Source organism: Hippichthys cyanospilos, chromosome 20, assembly GCF_059441005.1.
Source record: "Hippichthys cyanospilos isolate Australia breed blue-spotted pipefish chromosome 20, RoL_Hcya_1.0, whole genome shotgun sequence".
NCBI lineage: Eukaryota > Metazoa > Chordata > Actinopteri > Syngnathiformes > Syngnathidae > Hippichthys > Hippichthys cyanospilos.
Window position 1 is genome coordinate 11818042 of NC_142388.1, and position 14918 is coordinate 11832959.

The 14918-nt window shown below is 38.0% G+C and overlaps 1 protein-coding gene and 1 long non-coding RNA gene across 8 annotated transcripts in view; one reads left to right on the plus strand and one right to left on the minus strand.

Annotated features, from left to right (window-relative positions):
* cdc42bpab (CDC42 binding protein kinase alpha (DMPK-like) b) overlaps positions 1-14918 on the minus strand; it is an 80333-nt gene that overhangs the window by 15365 nt on the left and 50050 nt on the right. For 2 of the 7 annotated variants that reach the window (XM_088403174.1, XM_088403171.1), the window contains exons 10-27: positions 14772-14851; positions 13139-13317; positions 12904-13026; positions 12640-12773; positions 12442-12563; positions 12000-12120; positions 11384-11494; positions 9333-9577; positions 7239-7344; positions 6091-6215; positions 3619-3724; positions 3351-3499; positions 3163-3254; positions 2783-2859; positions 2069-2116; positions 1453-1491; positions 870-989; positions 30-113 (exon numbers count right to left, since the gene is read on the minus strand). In XM_088403174.1, the coding sequence (XP_088259300.1) occupies positions 30-113; positions 870-989; positions 1453-1491; positions 2069-2116; positions 2783-2859; positions 3163-3254; positions 3351-3499; positions 3619-3724; positions 6091-6215; positions 7239-7344; positions 9333-9577; positions 11384-11494; positions 12000-12120; positions 12442-12563; positions 12640-12773; positions 12904-13026; positions 13139-13317; positions 14772-14851 (2061 nt within the window). Of the gene's footprint in view, positions 1-29; positions 114-869; positions 990-1452; positions 1492-2068; positions 2117-2782; positions 2860-3162; positions 3255-3350; positions 3540-3598; positions 3725-6090; positions 6216-7238; positions 7345-9332; positions 9578-11383; positions 11495-11999; positions 12121-12441; positions 12564-12639; positions 12774-12903; positions 13027-13138; positions 13318-14771; positions 14852-14918 lie in introns of all 7 variants that reach the window. The other 5 variants (XM_088403177.1, XM_088403173.1, XM_088403172.1 and 2 more) reach the window with 4 other exon arrangements.
* LOC148407414 (uncharacterized) lies at positions 3153-8886 on the plus strand. Its single transcript, XR_015863784.1, has 5 exons — positions 3153-3277; positions 3424-3519; positions 5583-5679; positions 6583-6640; positions 7668-8886. It is a non-coding gene; the product is annotated as an uncharacterized LOC148407414 (long non-coding RNA).

Consider the following 14918-nt stretch of genomic DNA (forward strand, 5'->3'; position numbering starts at 1 on the left):
TAACTAAAAGTAGAGGAAAAAGTATTAACCTTAGGGGAGGAGCGACCTATACTGCCATATCCTCCTGAGCGCATAGTGGGGGTCTGGACTGCACGGGGTGAATGATCTATCAACTGTGGGAGATGGACACAGAAACAAAGCAATGAGGACTGTGAGGACAAGGTTAATTTACAGCAGTGCTTCTCAATTATATTTTGCCATATAAATCAACTTTCAACAACTGCTCATTATTTTTTAACAGCTTTTATACGGGTTACAGCTTTGTCTAAAACAGGAAAAAAATAACCTAGTGGATCAAAGTGCCTGACACTACAAAAAAAAAAAAAAGTCTTATTTTATTGCAGTTACACTTCACTTGACAAAAACAAAGCCTTCTCCCTGGGGTCATCCGCCCCCCCGGCATCACCTCAAACCCGCCCAGAAGCATTTGAGGAGCACTGAGTTACAGCAACTATTTAAGGCTATTTTTACATTGCAGGTAAATTCTGACCCCGAAGATTGGGCATCATGCCCTGCAGTGTGCGTGCACATAGCCTAAGCGTATAGAATACTTTTGTTTTGTGAAAGCTTAAACAACTGTTGTGTCTTACATTTCTCCAAAAATGTATTACTGACAAATCATGAGGATGGCAAGGCTGAACCTGTTATACAATGTCACTAATGTGAGCTGAACATTTTCCCACAATGAGACGGTATGGCAAGCATGTTGACACATTTGCATCCGCTTCACAACATTACAGAACAAATATGCAATGCTATCAAGAAGTCACAAAATATTTTCAAACATGTCAGTCATGTCGATGCCTCTCCGCCGAAACAAGCCAAAACCCATCGTCAGCTCAGAGTGAGTGAATCTGCAGAAGTCTCACCTCTATGGGCTCCATATCACTGGCCATTGAGGGTGAACGTGAACGGGACTTGAGGTGGGACTTCTGGTCATCTTCTCGGGATGGAGTGTTGGAGAAGGTGAAATTATCCATTGATTCCACCTGGTGAGAGGGAAGAAACAAATGAAGTAAAGCCTCAAGTACAATACAAGCATATACTGGAAGTTCACCAAAATGTGCCCTCTACATATTTCGGGGGAAAGGTTAGCTGTCAGATCATTCAGAGAAAAAAATACTTGAGGTAACTCCACTCAATGATGAAAAAGATTTCATTTATAATATGATACCACAAATGCCTATGATTGAAGAATAAAAGAAAAAGACAAAGGCTATGTTAACCATACAGCTGCTACATGCATGGTAGTTCCCAAAGCAAACAAAACCCATTTATTTGAACATATAACAACTCCAGCAAGCCTTTTGTCACCTCACCATTCACAGAAAGTATCACATCCCACCCTTGCCATGCAAACGTTATCTTACACATACAGACATCAAGCGAATAAAAATGAAATATGCAAGCAAATTGAAAAGTGTGGTCACACAGTATGGCGATGGTGCTTACACGTCTGCCTTTGCTAGCTGGGCCAACGGAGGGCGAGCGCTTCAGCGGCAGAAGAGAGGCGCGGCGTGTGTGGTAGAGACAAAGAAGTGAGTGAATACCAGAAACCTAAGGTCGTCTAGCTGAGCAGCAAACAATCAAAACATTTTGCATCATGTGCACTGGGTTTGAACTAAGGAATAGTGCGGAAAGAGAACAAACTGTACACAAAAACAGTGAGGGAAGCAGGCAAAGTCAGTATGCAGCGCGGTAGCTAATTAAGTGTTGGTTTTAGCTCAAAATAACATATATATTTTATCTATGACTGCAAAATCACATTCATATAAAAATGCACTGAACTATTGGTGATGCAATTCAAACCAATCCCCGTGACCAGACAGCCATAACGGAGTCATTCACAGAGCTCATTAACATATACTGACTATCTGGAACCAGCACTGCAAAAATGGCAATCATTACATAGATTTCTACTTGGAGTTGCCGTTCTATTGTTGCATTATACACGAGACTTACATCCAAACAAGCATGGACTTACAAACACATCTACTACGCCCTTTTCCGGTCGTTAGGGTACAGTTACAACACAAACAAGAACTTTCATCTAACCAAGGAAACTTACGTCTTCCCAAAACTCAATTAAAGAAGATGAAGAAGAGGAATAAGAGTCCTGATGTGCAAAAACAAAGCAAGGACAACTGATGTAAAAATAGAAATATGGATGATGTTAAAAAAAAAAAAAACGTATGGAAATATGGAGCTCTCATTGTGAAATGAACATGTTTTCCTGGCAATCTTGTTTGAACATATTTAAAAGTATGTTCAAGCATACTCGCAAATCCGTTCAAATGTACAGGCAAACATACTTGCAATTATGTTCAAACATGTTTTCAAATATGCCTGAACATACAGGTTTATTTAGAGGTATGTAAAATGATTTTAAGCCTTGTGCATGACGTGATATTACTTATTTTGCATTTGAATTTATTTTTTCAAACAGAGATATGTGAAGACATTTTTTATGCTTTGGAGTTATGCAGTTATATGCCGTTATGAGGGGAAAAAAAACTCCATTTGTACTCAGACAAATACGTTATCTTCAAACGCTTTGGCAAGTACTGTATGTTCAAAATGTTTCAAAAATGATTGAAAATATGTTTGAACGCACTTGTAAATACGAATTTGCCAGTCAAAATTAGTTGCTCCAAGCATCAATATGTACGAATGAAATGGTGACCATAATTGACCCTCTAACGTGTTCATATAAAATCTTCAACAGATATATACATATGAACAGTCATATATATTTTGAACAAGTGAGCTGACCAAAACTTACATCGAACTGGTCAAGCGTTGACGTTGGGGCATTAAGAAAAGCTAAGAAAGAATTCTGTGAATCCTGGTGCTTGACTCCTATGGACACAGAGCAAATCATACAATGTTGGTTATAAAGAGGAAAACGTAATGTTGTGTTTGTTCATAAAACAGTTTCTTCGATGGGCTTTGATATGATGGAACATCAAATTGTGAATACGTAATTGTTTTTTTATGCAATTTGAAATTACATTTTTGTACACTTGTTTAACTGAAAATGACATCATCTGCATCACATTGATCAATGTCTTTGTAATCATGACATCAAACAAGCGTTGATTCTTTTCATCGCCCTAGTTGGCATCAATCTCCAAGCAGTTGTGTTGCTATGTGTACAGGCACCTCTACGTAACCGCAGCTCTTCATTCTCTTTCTTCAGCCTGTCGATCTCCGTCAGGAGCTCCCCATTTCTACCCTCTACGTCTTGCAGTTTGCTGGTGGAGTGCGAAAAAACCAGGTGTCATTTCACAAGTAAAATCTAATGATAAATAAAATGTAATGGTTAAAACCATATGCATATTTAACTATACCATTCCGTGGACATGTTGTTAGCCTTGACTTTATTCAGCTCATCCTGAATGCTTTGTTTGGCCCTGATCTCAGCGTCTAAGGCAGACTGCAACTCTAGGCGGGCAGACATGTCCAACTTGGCAAAGCGACGCATCTTCCAAGGCATGTCCTGCAGCACAAGAGGAGGAGGTACAAAAAAAAAAGAAAATCTGTGAATTGATTCATTGATGTGTCACATTTGTGACTGGACATGATTCTAACATGTCACAATAAGTGCAAGTGTTTTACCGTAGCTCTTGCCCCAAGACTGGTATTTCTCAGGCCTTCCAGCTCTTCCGTCATCTTTGTGGCCAAAGCCTGTAGGTAGCCACGGGCATCTTTCTCATCACTCACCCTGGGGACACCATATTTCATTACTAGAGGAACAGTCAAAACTTCTATAATAGATACAGTTTACAAAAATTTGCAAGAAAATAACTTTTATAAAAGTAGCATTTTATACACCCACTAGGGGGCAGTAAAAGCTCAGGATTACCAAAGAAAACTTCACACTTGCCCTTTAAACATGAGAGCATGTGCATGCATGTGTGATCAGTATGCTAGGACTTCAGGCTTGCCTAACAGAAAGGGGGGGCGGCAGCTGGAAAGGTGTCAGCTACAAAAGGAAGTGATCTGAGAAGGAAGGGGGGGTCAAACAGCTCATGATCCACAAAGGTATGCAAAAAATGCAGCCTTAACAAAATTAGGCGGAACTCAATACACTCCAACATGCACTTTGTGAGTAAAAAGGATGAACTGTTTGTAGCAGGTCAGAAATGCTCCAGCAAATCTGACAAATCAACTTTATGAGATGCAAGTAAAATGACATACATTTTGCATTAATTGAGTTCCATAGAAGAGATACCTTGCCTAATGGACCCCAAATTTGAAGTTTTTCTGATATGTGAGCTTGTGCTTGAGCAATTTTGTAGAGCAATGTTGCCAGTGGGTTTCAGACCTCCCATGGGTAGTAGCAATTAAGGTGGGGCCTCCTAAAGGAACTTTGACGCATGCAAGCTATACAGTAAAGGCAAAAGGTTTAAACACACCTTCGCATTCAATGTGTTTTATTTTTATGACTTTCCTAGAATTCCCCTTGAAGGCATCAAAACTGTTAATAAACCAATATGGCATTATGTATTTAACAAAAAAAGGGGAAATCACGAAAAACATTTCATATTCTAGTTCTTTCGAAATAGCTATCCTTTGCTCTGATTACTGCTTTGCACAATCTTGGCATTTATCATAGGAGTTGAAACCATCAGTTGTGTTGTCATTACTTTAACAAATTGAATGAGAAGGTGTCCTAGCTTTTGGCCTGTACTGTATGTCTTGGCTTGACAGGGACTTTTTTTTTTAACTGTCAATTAGTTCTCAGTAGAAAGAGAAAAGCGCAAGGGACAGAGATTACAAAACTCAAAAGTAGAACATAGCCTTACTCAGCTATGGCCTTTTAAGTAATTACATTTCATAAAACCAGTTTAATTTTTACAAACACTTTAAAATGTTTTATAGGCCTATCTTACCATATGGCACTATATTACCTGATTAAAAACATGTAACAAAACAAAAAAGATTTTATTGAGGAGGGGTAGAGATTTGAGTTCGGAGCATTGTAATTGAACTGAGTCGAGGCTCAACTGTACAGTGGAACTATCATTTTATTTCTGCTAGTCATAATTCAATGGCATCACTGAACCAGATCCTTTGGCAAGTGCATCATAAAATTGGTTGCAAAGCCTCTCATTCTAGCTGGCATCAACACGTATTTCAATATTCCAGTATGTAGAGCAGCACCACTGCATCTTTCACTGACCAGTAAAAAAAAAAAAGTGGGTTTTCAAAAGAATTTTCTCAACACATGTTAAGAGGTACTATTCTGTAGTCATTTACTCTTGTGGTGCTCTCTTTTTGGGGAACCCAGCTCAAGAAAATGGTTAAGATTTATTTGAAGACTAGCCATCTGCTAAGTAAAGACTTGGAACACTAGAATATACAGCATGTGTATGGTGAATTTTGTTTCACAATCTTCAACTAATACAATCAACCATGAGGCCACATGGATTTGTTCGCCATATGTTTATCCTGTCAGATCATATATCACAGTCAGTAAAGCAATAGTCAATTGAAAACATTTTTAGACCAGGTCCAATTATGCTCCCACTGACATAAATAACTAAGAACATGCTGTTAATGCTTATACTGTCAACCAGAGAAATGGACTGGACAGCTGAGGAAAGGGACTCCTGAATGGGGCCCATCAGACTTGCCCATTTTGAAAAAAGGGAATCCACAAGGGAGAGATGATAGGTAGGTCATTTTATTTTCTTAGTAGGATGTGAGCTATACTGAAGGTGCCTGGTCTCTTTGGTTTGGCTGTCTGAGGAAACGGCATCTACTGCCAGGTGTTGAGCAATTGGAAAAGTGAATTCCCGCTCAGCTTTGGCTGGGGGTGTGGGGACAGCGCCCACAAACGACACCATGAACTGTTCTTGTTTGTCTTTACTGACAATAAAGACAAAAGGGCGGCTGTGGTGATCACTGAATAAAATTGCAGTGTTTTATTTGAAACATTCACCATTAATTACATTAAAATGTATATCTGGTGGTCAGAATTGTGGGTTAAAATGAACATTTTTTGTTTAAAAGACATTGTTTTTTGGCCTGCAAAATAAGTTTATGGGTAAAATAATTTGCTTAGTACAACAGTGTGTTTCTTACCACTGGATGATTTCTGTGATCTGGGCCTCCCAGTGAGCAACACTCTCCTTTTTGTCAGACAGCTCTCTCATCTCTTCTTCAAGCTGCCGGTGGGAGGCACTCACCTTCTCAAACATGCTTGTTATCTGAGGGAAAAAAACAGGACGTCAGATGCAATAAAAGGTCATCAAAAATTGGAAAAAAAAAAATTAATGGAACTTGAAAGACCAATTGGAATTGGCCCAGAAGCAAAAAATGTGCTGCCTTGCAATTAATTATTTATTTGGACAATATTGTTGAAGGTCTTCTGCTTTATCAACACCGAGTCACATTGTTTGAAAATTATCTCGAAACCTTTCATGTGTGTTGTGCAAGAGGATGTAACCATAGAGACATAACAAATCACACAAACTGTTCTATTGTTTGATCAAATGCCCTCAGTTACTGAGCATGTTTTATTTCTGTCTGCTCTATGAGGTAATGTTCACACTAATACAGTCTAATGCAATACAGTTCGACAGAGGCTTTCTAACCTTGGGACTGGGAGCGGCAGCATTTGAGGACAGTCAAGGTAACAAAGCCATGTTAATGTTTGAAAAGGGCTCTGAACCAATACGATCAATTTCAGGGAGCACGCAGTAAATGTGCTAAAACCAAATAAGATAGTCATGCTAAAAGAATATTCTTTATAATAAGCTCAGCCGGAACATCCTTATGAAGATAAAACATGCAAAAAAATTCATGCAAAGACCCTCTTGGTAGTTTTGATCTGATTGTACAGATTTCTACTTCATTTTAAACTGTACGGTGATAGTTTTTGTAATCAGTTGCACATTTTTCATTCAAAAACGCCTCCCGCTTAATGGCCATTTAAACTTACGGTCTTTTTGAACTCAGGAACCTTTCGCTAAAATCATAATAAAAAAGAAAAATAGGAGGCTACAGGGTGCTTTTATAAGGGCTATTGACCAGTATTATTTTTTTTTTTTGGAATCAGGAGTGAGGGGGTGGACTGGAAGAATGTAATGAAAACATTTGGGCCAGTTGAAGGAGGTTACTTAAGGTTAGGGACTGATTTATTTGTGCGAGACAGGAAATGGCTGACGGACAAGATAAACTTTATTTTAGAGTATTTTTTTTATCTTGTGCATTATTGAAATATTTCTTACCTTATCCAGTTCACTGGACAGTTTTTTATTTTCTTCAGTAAGCTGAACTTTTTCTCTTTCAAACTTTTGCTTGTACTCGGTCTCAAATTCTTCCCGCTCACATTGACTGTTGAAGAGAACAAAAACAATGTTAAACTCCTGACACTTCAAAAATGTTGGTTATTCTGGACTTAAGCATAGAAATTTCAGGCTCTCCTCTACTATATAATAAGGACCTTCAATAAGGATGCCAGAACTGACATCAGTACACAACAATGTGTCATTTAAATGATTAAAGTGTTCATATTTTGTGTTAATCAGGCTATTGCAATGTTGAAACGGAAAGTATTGTAACCAACTAGCTGGAAGTATGTGCTCAAATATCCCATGTACTGTGAGCAATAGGCTGAGTAACGTGTGACTGTGTTTAAATGTTAACTTTGCCTGAAGTGTCTTTTAGGAGGACCCACACACTGACAACATCAGACAAGACGACGATGTATCAGATGAGCTCCCCCAACAATCAACGGCATCCAGGAGCCAGTTAGCCCATAAGCCAGCTGCTGGCCTGCTATATGGAAAAGCTCAGCAATGACCCAATGGGATATTTACTAATGATCTGAACACTGGCACTTATAGATCTGTACCTAAAAATGATGTCTGTACAAAAGAATCTAACCCAAAACAGTTGTAATTTTAGATGTGTTTTCTGAGTTTTTGGCAGACGGAACAATATCTTTAAACCTGCATGAGTCGTCAGCAGATTCCCCTATAGTTAGTATAGTGTATTTTTACACAATTATTGATGCAATATAAACTAAATTTGGATGGTGATGATAAGACAGACAAAAGAAGAACTCTTAAGGGGTGCATTCAGAAACTCTCACGCTTGTGCACTACTCAACATGCTGTCCTAGCATAACATTTCTTAACGCAATCTACATTATAAACCAATCAGCGGCCTGTGCTTGAAAAAATTCCAACTGTACTTTTGGACAAACTGATGCATGGCGTTGCCAGTCAGAGCACCTAGACTTCCTTTTTGGTGCGCAGTGAATTTCCATCCTGCATTATTTCTACAGTGAATTTCCAAACAGTGAATGAAGCAGTGCATGTTCTGAGCCTAATTTCAAAAATGCCTAAAATCTCTTGGTAAGCAACCAACTGCGTCACATTTTATTCTACTTTCTCATGAGGAAAGTCATGCAGTATAATGTAAGGACACATGGATAAAATGTCACCTATGCTACAGGGGATTAAATTTTGGTGTTCTGCTGTGTTCAAGAATGTAAGGACACATGGATAAAATGTCACCTATGCTACAGGGGATTAAATTTTAGGGTTCTGCTGTGTTCAAGCGAGTGGTATTTTAGAATGGTGATTGGTATCCAAGAGCATATTGGGGTCACCTGTCAAGAAAATTTAAGATTGAAATGGATGAGATGAGTCGTCACGCTGATGTGAAATCAGGAATCAGAGCCAATTGAAGACATTCAGAATCTGATACAGGTGTGTTAAATTTAAATGTCAGAATAAAACAAAAAATTGTGAGGTAAGGCACTTGCTTACGAGGGTTATTCGCTTTAGAGCTAAATTAAAAATTTAGATACTCGCAGCTCTCAAACTAAATCTGAAATAATTACACAGTTGACATGGATTTACGACAAACATGAATCAATAAACCCTTGTTCCTGCTTGATATAACAGAAGAATCACAATTTTCAGAAAATCCTGAACATGTGGGTACAGAAATAAAGAAAAATCTTAAAAACAAGATTGTGTTCAAGTCCTTAAAAATGCAATCACCTGTCTGAGTCTCTAACATGGTAGAAATACCACAGTAAACATCTTGATTAAAGTACTTGGACCATGAGGTCTCCTCTCTTTTGTATGTAATTTGGTAGTTCACACAGGATTAAATGTATGTAAAGATCACTTGTATTTATCAATGAAAGACAAGATTTACAGTGCTGCAAAGCCAATAAACCCTAAATCACAGCATTAAAAATGTGGACATGGGTGTTACAATACTGTCACTAAGATAGAGAGGTAATAAAGCTAACAACAGTGACCACGGAAAATACGAAAACTAAAATTAAGAAGGAGATGAAAGACCTCTCTCTTCGGGTCTTGTCAAGCTTGTCTTTCAGCATCAGGATTTCTTTCTGCAGGTTGAGATGCTGGCTTTCGGCATCACGTAGCTCCTTACGCAAAGTCTGAAAATCAGTGCCGTGTTGTGCATCTCGGCGTGCCAGCTCTTCCTCGAGCAAGAGGGTCTTCTCCAGGTTACCGCGCAGACGTCCCGTCTCCTGAGATTGGCCCGATGAGGTCAGGGGAGTAAATGAGCCAACTTGTTTTCCCTACAAAAGATGGGAATAACGAATAAGACGATGGAGTCTGACACAAATTAATGTTGAAATGTGTTTTATAAGTGGTTGTGGGGCAATACTGATAACATTAAACGCTGTATTTTGACCTCCACAAATTCACTCATATTTTTGTCTGTGGTCTACAAAAATCCCCCTGAAATTTGGACCCCAGCATAAATTCTTAATGTCCCAAATGGGATGTTGTTCCACAACTCGTTTTACTGCAACATATCCTCAATACAAGCATCACACACACAAAACCCTGGCTGTGACGCGCTTAAAAACAATGGAAAGTCCTGGCATAGCAAAATTCATTGCACCAGAAAAATATTTTGCATCACTTACAAAAGAGTTCAGATACAGGTTATAGTGTATTATTATATGTGGGGGAAAAAAAACAGCTATTTGAGATTATCCTGATGTACTTTGCAAATAATAGCCAAACTTTCGAGGGCGGGTTTCTTACCAATTGCATAAGGGTTCAACAAGTCCAATTTAACACGATTTAAAGTCAAAACATAAGATGCCTTTCAAATTAATCCTGGGAAAAAGAAATGATAATAATGAAGTACAAAAATGACGTCAAGGAAAATTGCCATACCATTTTTCTTTCTCTGCATTCGTGCTTCTGGTGTTAGATCAACTTGGAATTGAGTCCCCAAAAACCAAATATACCACAATAATCCAAACATTTCAAAGGGAGACTGAATTTTATGCATGTTTCAATAAATATAAGTAACACATCAATCATTTTTAAGACGTAATAGGAGGTTTTAGGATAATTTTTAAAATTTTGTGGATACTCTTGATAACGCAATGTAAAATATTAACAAAACAAAAACATCCATGGAATGGGTTATTTACCTCTTTCAATAATGTACCCTCATAAAATATTTTTTCAATCAAGTACTAATGTACAAATTACATTTGTAGTGGTTTCTCTAGGCAAATTTTATTCAGGAACTAAAAGTGTGTAAAATGAGTTTTATTTCTGGCTTGTCTGCTGGAAAATTGCATAATTTTAAAAATGTGGATCCATACAAAATTGAACAAAACAAATGAGTGACTATAACACAATTCAACCAATAATCTGCTTCATGTTCCATTTAATTTGCTCTCAAGTTGAAAAGAAAACTATCCTACTCCTGTCACAGCATTAAATTGCATTATGTATTATTTGCGGGTGTCTGCAGAAACCCTGTTAGCTACTGTCTTTCATTGCCATGGATGAAAATTCTCATTTTTTAAAATAGTAATAACAATAATAAGTAATAAAATTCTCGTCAAATAAATTTCTTTATGGAGTGCAGCTGACACCCTTGAGTAATGCTTACCTAATACAAGCCAATTGATTATGGTAGTGATAACTGTGACCATTGGATGGCAGTGTTTCCACACTTACAACATTAGATATTACATTTGTAATTCAAAGAAAGGGATGGAAATCAATCTTTCATATGATACACCATATTTACATAGACATAGCACACAATATTGTCTCGGCCTTGAAAGATGAGTGAAAATGCTAAATATACTGGAACTCTAGAGGTTTCCTTTTCCGATACCACTTGGCACTAAAAGAGTTAAAATCCCATGCACCCACTGTATTGATCCAGAACCTCCAGGAATGCGTGTACCCACATTTGAGAAACCCCCATTTGAGAACCGCTGAACGAAGGGACGAGGGGTTTAAAGAATGATGGAACACAGCCAAAGATTAAAATGAAAATTTACTATGACGGTTAAATTGCGCATTTGGTGTATCAAGGATGTGCGTATGTTGTGCACTATAACTACCTTCACCCTTTCCAGCTCCTCCTCCAGCTGCCGGGTATACTGTTCATTACGTTCTTTCAGCTTCCTCTCCTTAAGTGCCTCTGCTGCTCGCTCCTCCATTTGAGTCTCCATCTGATTACATAATCACACGTGCAATTTTCTATTACTTCTATTACTTCAAAAATTCTCAAATTACTTTGAGAATGACTACGATACCGACGCAAACTACACATGAAAAAAAAGTCTATAAAAACACAACAAATACTGATGGGTTATTGGGTTACTCCACAAACTCTTGTTTCTATTGTCTTTACAATCATTCTTAGGTTTTCTCACATGAATTCACCCTTTACTGGGCACAGTGGCAGCTTTCGACCAATTAGCCTAAGCAGGCAAAACGTCCGTAACAGTCATTGCTTAAATTCCAACATACCCCTAATTTTCTCTAAATTCCTGAAAAGTCTTGCCTGTTTAGCACTTAAAAATAGAAAATCGTGTGCCTAATAAAAGCCGTTTTTGCCTGTTCAGACTATTGGCCGAAAGTATCCACTGTGCCCAGTAAAGGGTTAAAGAATTGTGTATTAACCAGTATAAAGAGATGACCAGGGTGTGCTAGCAACCACAGAGTCTACTCTACCTCTTTCCTGGCCTTCTCAGCCTTTCGCACCTCAAGACGCAGAGCCTCAACTTTGTTATTTTGACTCGCCATTTCCTCCACCTTTTCACGCAGCTGGCGAGACAGTTGCTGCCTCTCCGACCTATGGTTTTGGTCAGAATATGCAGTCAATGTTAAAAGTTAAAAATAAGACACAAAATAGGGGAAAATCCTAACTAGTGTTCGTTCACTCTAAAAAATATTGCCCTAAACATCCATTTTGCAGAAATCAAACTGCAGTCTGTTGTAAAAATAATGTAATCTAATAACCATTGTTACCCACAATTTAAATTCAAAATTCATTTGCAAATAGCTTCTAATATATAGTCCTATATGTAATATTGCAATTTCCTCTTGAAAAACTTTTCAGACGACACGGTCTTATGTAAATGAACGTTAAGTCGGTTTAATAGGGGGGCTATACCTGAGGTCTGAGAGGTCGTTGTTGAGATCTGAACACTCCTGTATGGCCAGTTTTCTCTGACTGTGAGCTTCTTTCAGATCTTTTGCTTGTGACTTCAATTTATCATTGGATTCCACAAGGTCCTAGCCACAAACAAGGTAAATAATAAATGATGGAATTTAGTGGCTGATTTAAAATATCATTCAACTGTGGAAATACCTTCATCAGGTCATCATTGTCCCTTGTGAGACTTTGTATTTGTTTTTCTAACATCTTAACATGTTTAGATGAGTCCTCTAGTTCTCGACGAGCCATCGTCACATCTTCAAGCATTTTTTCCAGTTGGCCCGAGTCTGTCATACGCAAACAGGCAATAAGCTTAATAGTGGAAACTCATGTAACACAAAACACTACTTGCCATATTACAGGATTACATATTTGTGTGCTGCTGACATTAGCAACATATAAATAATGAAGTCCTACCAGCGATTTGCTTCTTGAGAATGCCAATCTCAGTCTTTAGACTCCTGATCTCTACTTCCTTGTTGGCACTCAAAGAGCCTTCACCAGTTGTGGGCTTATGGGATTGAACAGTCTTGGTCAAATCTGCAATGACAACAGATAAAATTCTTGACATCACGCCTGTAAAAAGTGAAAACTAACAGTATTAAGCTCTTCTGTGCAGATGCTTTAGTAACAGTATGACCTCCTTACTCACCTTGAACTTTGCGATTCAGCTCAAGTTTCTCCTGCTCGAGGCGGTGGATCCTTCTCTCATAGGCCTCTCCGGCTAAGTTGTCCTTAAAGCTGCGCTGGGCATCCTTGTCAAGTTGTCCCTGACCCCCTTTGCCTGCTTCAGCTGACAGCTGCCGCAGGCAACCACGATCAGAGATTGTACTTAAGAGGAAGAAAATGGAGAAGAATGGATTAAATGAGCATATTGTTTTGTCCAGACCATTCAAACACATTACACAATGTAAAGAAAGATAAATGTCTATTTTTCTTTTTTTTCCCCCAAATTTATTGTTGTTTAGCTAACAATTATATTATTCAGGTACATCAAAGAGTTGTTTTTTTTTTAAACTATCTTTCAATTCATTCTATTTTTGGATAAGTGATGATTCTCTACCAACTAATCAACAGACTTCATGCCCTTTTAAACCAAAAATACCTCCTCGGTGTTGGGAAATTGTCATTTCCTAGTCATGTTATACAAGTGATACTTTAAAAGTGTTTTGTTTCCTACTTTGTTAAATAATTGTTTCTAATTGCAATAACTCATTAACATTATCAGTGTCCTCACCGATACATGCCATAAATTAAGAAGTCATTCAATAAAAAGTCCAGTCAAAATAGATTTTCGACTTGTACAGCTATCAGTGGCAGTGACTGAATTAATTTATTAACTGACAGCTAAATAAAAACCGATCTTTGCTGTGCATAGCTGTCAATGGCAATGAATGAGTTCAAATAACAAAATTAAAACAAATTTCAGTATGTTTGTTAAATCACATGTGTATCAGCATCACTATGCAAGAAGTAGCTATCATTCCTATTGGTTAACAATGGCATGCCAAGAATGTAACCGCTAAAAAATTTTTACAGCACGTCAGCTGATACATATTATAGTATCTTTTCCTAGTGAAACTTGACCACTTTGTGATCACTTTTTCATCAAAAAAAGCAAAACAAAATACTTCTTTTTTTCATATATATACATTTACTGTACAACTCTCCCACCCAAAGGTTATCAGTAACAAGGGAATCACAGGGACTAAAAGTGTTCTCTGTGACTATCAACAGTCTGACTTTCACATGAGAGTCAGAGGGTGTGCCTCTGAGATGTGGAATTAGGGCATTTTTGGCTGGCAAACAGTTGCCGCCCTTCCGCCGCTGGTGAGAAAGACAAATAGTCTCTGCCGTGAGTTAGTGAAATGGTAACTGGCGCGTTGAATTGCACCATAACATAACTAAAGTATGACTTGACACAATTAACGGTCACCTTAGTTATTTGTTGAAAGGTTTGCTGGACTTGATTTATGTATATACAGAGATAAAGCCAGGGAACATCATCCTTTCAAGTAAAGTCCGAATCATGTAAGAAGGTACAAGAGAAATCGTAGTCTGGTATGAGTCACAAATTGAAAAAGTAGGTAAAACAGTAATGAGAGAATTGGAAGATGAGAAAGAGTGGAAAATACCACTATCACAAAGACCTGAAGCGATACGGGTGGCTTTCCCACATATAGAACTTCAGTGTGAATTGAACATCAGTTTAATAGGGAACAAGTCCCACGCCCACTTTCTTTTAACATATGTTTAAAATAAACTGATTTAACTTGTTGACTTACCATTTACTGGTGTAGGTGAAGCCAACAAAGGGCAAGTGGTGACCAGAAAAGGCAGTGTGAGAGGGAGGGGGCATGGTCTCCTGTAGGGGGAAACAATGACTACATTAGGGCTGCTCTAAAAATATAATTTAACACACCAGCAAGCAG